A 6000-nucleotide genomic window follows, 5' to 3' on the forward strand; every position below is an offset into this window, starting at 1 on the left:
GGTATTTTTCTTCCAATATAATTGGTGGTGTTTGTGTATGCATGTATCAGTATTATATTGTCCACTAATTGTCATTTTATTTTCTTTCTCTCTCTCTCTCTCTCTCCTCTTTCAGTCACTTGGCCTAGGGAACCTCCAGGTGGAGTATGACACTACGATTGGTGGCCTACGCATAGTTATGACAGACAGCTCTGATAAGCTGTTGTGTAACCACATCATTACTCGTGAGGCAAATTTCACCCAGTAAGTTGACCCTTTTCCTATTTTTCTCCCACTGTCTTCTCTTTCCCCTTCTTTTGGTCATGCCTCCTTCATGAAATCATCATTATTATTATTATAGTTATTGTTATGGTGGTGAGTCTGCAGAATTGTTACCAAACTGGGCAAAATGCTCACAGCATTTTATCAATCTTTACATTTTGACTTCAGAATTCACCAAGATCAATTTTGCCTTTCATCTTTTCAGGGTCGATAAAATAAGCACCAGTTTTACCCTGGTGGTCGATGTAATCAGCTAGCCCTTCCTCTCAAATTTCAAGCCTTGTACCTATAGTAGAGAAGATTATTATCATTATTAAAGTAGCCCGTTGGCAGAATTGTTACTCTGCCAGTAACAATAATATTATCATTATTAGGGTGACAAGCTGGCAGAATCGTTAGCACGCCAGGCGGAATGCTGAGTGGCATTTCATCCGTCCTTATGTTCTGAGTTCAAATTCCTCTGAGGTCGACTTGCCTTTCATCCTTTCGAGGTTGATGAAATGCATACCAGTTAAACACTTGGGTCAATGTAATCACCTTACCCCTGGCCCCGAAATTGCTGGCTTTGTGCCAAAATTTGAAATCATTGTTATTGTTTATTGTTAAGGTGGAAAACTGGCAGAATGTGGCGGCACATGGATCAGTGGTTAAGGTGTTGTACTCATGATCGTAAGATTGTGGTTTCGATTCCTGGACTGGGCGATGCATTGTGTTCTTGAGCAAAACACTTCATTTCACATTGCCCCAGTCCACTCGGCTGGTAAAAATGAGTAATCCTGCGATGGATCGGCATCCCATCCAGGTGGAGAATATATATGCCATGGAAACTGGCCCCACGAGTCTATATGATTTGGGAAGTCTCTATCCATCTGAACTGGCTGAATCATTAGCACATCGGTCAAAATGCTTAGCAGGGTCCCCATTCATAATGCAAAGAACCGGAAGAATCCTTGCTGAAGCTGACCTTTCCTTTCATCGTTTCAGGGTCAGTTTAATGAATGTATTTGTACTCCCTCCCCTAAAAAGAAAAGTTACTGGCCTTGTGCCAGAATTTCAAACCCATTATTGTTGTTGTTGTTGTTGTTTCTTCTTCAGGTGTGCCTCCGCAAAACATAAATACTCCGGTACATGGGCGAGTATAGACGAAGTTTCTGGTGAAAGTGGACAGCGTACATTCCGGCTTGACTTCTCCTCTGCAGCGGCCTACTCAGAGTTTAAGGAGGTTTTTCAACAGGTGATACAATTAACTCATCATCATCATCATCATCATCGTTTAACGTCCGCCTTCCATGCTGGCATGGGTTGGACGATTTGACTGAGGACTGGTGAAACCGGATGGCTACACCAGGCTCCAATCTGATTTGGCAGAGTTTCTACAGCTGGATGCCCATCCTAACGCCAACCACTCAGAGAGTGTAGTGGGTGCTTTTACGTGTCACCCGCACGAAGGCCAGTCAGGCGGTACTGGCAACGGCCACGCTTAAAATGGTGTATTTTATGTGCCACCCGCACAAGAGCCAGTCCAGGGGCACTGGCCTCCATCAAATAAAAACTAGTTCTTCTTCTTATTATTATTATTGAAGCAAGCCTGACTGAATCATTAGCATGCTGGGAAAAATGCTTAGTGGCTTGTTGTCCGTCTTTATGTTTTGAGTTCAAATCCCACTGAGGTCGACTTTGCTTTTCATCCTTTCGGGGTCGATAAATTAAGTACCAGTGAAACACTGGGTTGATGTATATTTAGGGCATCAAAGGATTAACCACCAAGCAAAATAAGCACACACTTAGAGTATCAAGGGAAGTGGGGTTACCACAGAAATGGTAAATGGTTTACAGCACAAAAGAAATCACTTGCTAAAATAATATTCAATGTGGTTTGTATGATCAGAAATATAATTTTAAAGTGTTCATGGTATCATAGGAAGGAACTGATCAAAGGTTGAAAAGTGTTCTTGTACTTTTTTATAATTGCAAATATAAATAAAGGGGAAGTATACAAAAATAAACCTTATTTTCCATCCTACTCTCTCTTTTACTTGTTTCAGTCATTTGACTGTGGCCATGCTGGGGCACCGTGTTTTTAGTCGAGCAAATCGACGCCAGGACTTATTCTTTGGAAGCCTAGTACTTATTCTATCAGTCTCTTTTTGCCGAACCGCTAAGTTAGGGGGACGTAAACACACAAGCATCGGTTGTCAAGCGATGTTGGGAGGACAACACACACACACACACACACACACACACACACACACACACACACACACACACACACACACACACACACATATAAAATATATAGTTTTAGGGAAAATAACCAATTTTCAAGAACTCATCGATGAAAATCCACTATCACATATAGTAAAAATTAATAATTAAAAGCACAATAAATGAGTATAATATAAAGTAAAGTAAATATCATAAGATAAATATAATATAATATAAATGAGTATAATATAAAGTAAAGTAAATATCATAAGATAAATATAATATAATATTATATTTATCTTATGATATTTACTTTACTTTATATTATACTCATTTATTGTGCTTTTAATTATTAATTTTTCTATATGTGATAGTGGATTTTCATCGATGGGTTCTTGAAAATTGGTTATTTTCCCTAAAACTATATATTTTATATATACTTTATCTATAAGGCTCAATTTAATTTTAATTTTTTATAAATTGATTTTAATTGAGTTTTTTACCTGTAATTTTGGATTTTGTCCCTAATATTATTATATATATATATATATATATATATATATATATACACACACACACATATATACGACAGGCTTCTTTCAGTTTCCGTCTACGAAATCCATTCACAAGGTCTTGGTTGGCCCAAGGTTATAGTAGAAGACACTTGCCCAAGGTGCCACGCAGTGGGACTGAACCCAGAACCATGTGGTTGGTAAGCAAGCTACTTACCACACAGCCACTCTTGCGCTTTACTGTTAGTTTTGTTTCAATCTAAAGAATAAAAATTTATTTTATGGTTTGTTATTGCTTATATTTTGAATTCCATATATATATATATATATATATATATATATATATGGGGGACATCAAAATCTTTTTAGTGCTTAGGGTTGCTATGTCTTAATTCAGCCCTGCCCTGGTGGCAAACATTTTAGTGCTGTTTTTCTGTTCTAATTGGCTTTGTTTCCTTTTCTGTCACACAGGGGAAAACTATGGCGAAAGAATTGAATCTATCGGAACATTCTATATATAGTACTTAGGAACCAGGTATGCCATTTTTGTTTTTTGTTTTTTTTTTGTTTTAATAATTATGGTAGTAGTGGAAGTGGGTGGGTTGTTAAATCCCAGCTTGAATCCTGATTCTTTTTTTTTTTTTTTGTTATTTTGGTGACCCTTTCCATATCAATCCACCTGTGACTGTCCTTGGTCCTGCGATACAAACTTTGTGTTTTGAAGGGATCTAAATTAAAACCTTCCATCAAAATTTCAACTTAATTTATGTTCCAAACCCCCAACTTGACCCTTTAGCATTTAAACTAGCCAAAGTATTCTGTCCGTTTTATGTTCATACTGGCCAGATCTGGCCTCTCTCACCAACCAGGATTTTCACAGTTCCCTTAAAGCCAGGAAATTTTCAGCACCCTCTTGTATATAATGAAATTTCAAATCTGTGAGATAATGTGCGATTAATTCAAAACATCATCATCATCATCATTGTTTAACGTCTGCTTTCCATGCTAGCATGGGTTGGACGATTTGACTGAGGACTGGCGAACCAGATGGCTACACCAGGCTCCAATCTGATCTGGCAGGGTTTCTACAGCTGGATGCCCTGCCTAACGCCAACCACTCTGAGAGTGTAGTGGGTGCTTTTACATGCCACTGGCACGAAGGCCAGTCAGGTGGTACTGATGATGATGATGATGATGATGTTGTGTTGATAATGTTTTTACTATAGCGCTTGCTTCTATAATTTAAATAATTCTATAATTTAAATTTAAATATTTTTTTTTTTTTCTTTTCTGGATTTGTTTATTTTTCTACATTTTATGAAATTTTAAATTACTTTTTTTTTCTTTTTCAGATAATTTCTTTTGTAGGTTTGTTTTTAAAAAGAAGAAAAAAAAAGTTCTAAAAAAAAAAATCAAAAAAAGAATATTGAGAGAGAAAAGACAAAAATAACCCCTCCCCTCAAAAAAAAAAAAGACAAGACAATGTTGGTGACAGCTGTTTTGTGTTGGTGTATCAACAAGTTGACCATTTTACCCTCCATCCCCGCCCACCCACCCGCTCACCCACCTAATGGAAAGACGGGGGGAAAAACCAGGGAAAATCCTGAAGACTTTCCTATCCTGCAATTTCTACCCTAGCAAACCAACTTCTCCCTTTTTCCCCAGTCGTAGAAATTTCCATACCAGTCATTAACCATCCCTGCCACAACAACAACAACAAGCCTAACAGCCAATGCAGTATTCCGTGACTATTCCGAATATGTCCAGCATTTTTAACCACAGGTCCATAACCCATATATATATATATATATATATATAACTGGTGCATTGGTTGCATACGAAGCACTACACTTGTCTTCTGTTGAATGAACACACACACACACACAGACATACACAAACACATGTTTTCTGATTCTTTCTTTCTTTCTCTCCCTTCTGCTCTCTGTCTGTCTGTCTGTCTCTCTCTCTCTCTCTGTGTCTTTCTCTGTCTGTCTCTTTCTCAGGCATCACAAGCACACAGACACACACATGTACATATAAATACATTAATATATGCATACTTAGATTTATGTGCATACATATACACACATATTTTGATTTTATTTTATTTTGTGAAATAAAAAAACCTCTTCCCCCCTTTTTTTAAAAAAAAAAAAACATAGTTTGTTATTTTTTTGTATTGGTATGACATGATCGTGTTAAGTTCATTTCAGGTTCAATCCCATTGTGTGACACCCTTGCCATGTGTCTCCTATTTGTAGATGTATGATATGTCTTGTTGGCACTCCGTCGCTTACGACGTTGAGGGTTCCAGTTGATCGGATCAACGGAACAGCCTGCTCGTCGTGAAATTAACGTGCAAGTGGCTGAGCACTCCACAGACACGTGTACCCTTAACGTAGTTCTCGGGGATATTCAACGTGACACAGTATGACAAGGCTGACCCTTTGAAATACAGGTACAACAGAAACAGGAAGAAAGAGTGAGAGAAAGTTGTGGTGAAAGAGTACAGCAGGGTTCGCCACCATCCCCTGCAGGAGCCTCGTGGAACTTTAGGTGTTTTCGCTCAAAAAACACTCACAACGCCCGGTCTGGGAATCGAAACCGCGATCCTATGACCGCGAGTCTGCTGCCCTAACCACTGGGCCATTGCGCCTCCACATAGAACATAACCCTAACCCTATTTATACAGAAAGCCTTGATAGATATATTGGTCTTCAAAATGGTCATTGATGATTTCATTTACATTTCGGGTGTCTTGGCTGCTATTGTTTGTTAACCCATTAGCATTCAGATTACCCTGTGAAATATAATGCCTATTTATTCACATTGTTTTGAAATAATCATGCATTATCTCATAGCTTTGAGATTTCAATGATGTGATTGCTTATTTTTAAAATGACATTGTAGGGTAGGTATGAGAAGCTGGATCTGGCTGGTTTGAACATAAAACAGGTAGAACATTTAGGCCGGATGTGGCCAGTTTAAATGCTAAAGGGTTAATTTTATAATTACTTTGTGT

At 38.1% G+C, this 6000-nt stretch overlaps 1 protein-coding gene across 1 annotated transcript in view; it reads left to right on the forward strand.

Moving 5' to 3' along the window:
• LOC106877417 (E3 SUMO-protein ligase RanBP2-like) overlaps window positions 1-4794 on the forward strand; it is a 71197-nt gene extending 66403 nt beyond the window's left edge. Inside the window, exons 36-39 of the mRNA XM_089343319.1 lie at window positions 116-243; window positions 1357-1495; window positions 3450-3513; window positions 4331-4794. Of these exons, the coding sequence (XP_089199445.1) occupies window positions 116-243; window positions 1357-1495; window positions 3450-3506 (324 nt within the window). The 3' untranslated portion in view covers window positions 3507-3513; window positions 4331-4794. The remainder of the gene's footprint in view (window positions 1-115; window positions 244-1356; window positions 1496-3449; window positions 3514-4330) is intronic.
• The last annotated feature ends 1206 nt before the right edge of the window (window positions 4795-6000 follow it).

This window comes from Octopus bimaculoides, chromosome 27 (genome assembly GCF_046866305.1).
Source record: "Octopus bimaculoides isolate indiv1 chromosome 27, ASM4686630v1, whole genome shotgun sequence".
Lineage (NCBI taxonomy): Eukaryota > Metazoa > Mollusca > Cephalopoda > Octopoda > Octopodidae > Octopus > Octopus bimaculoides.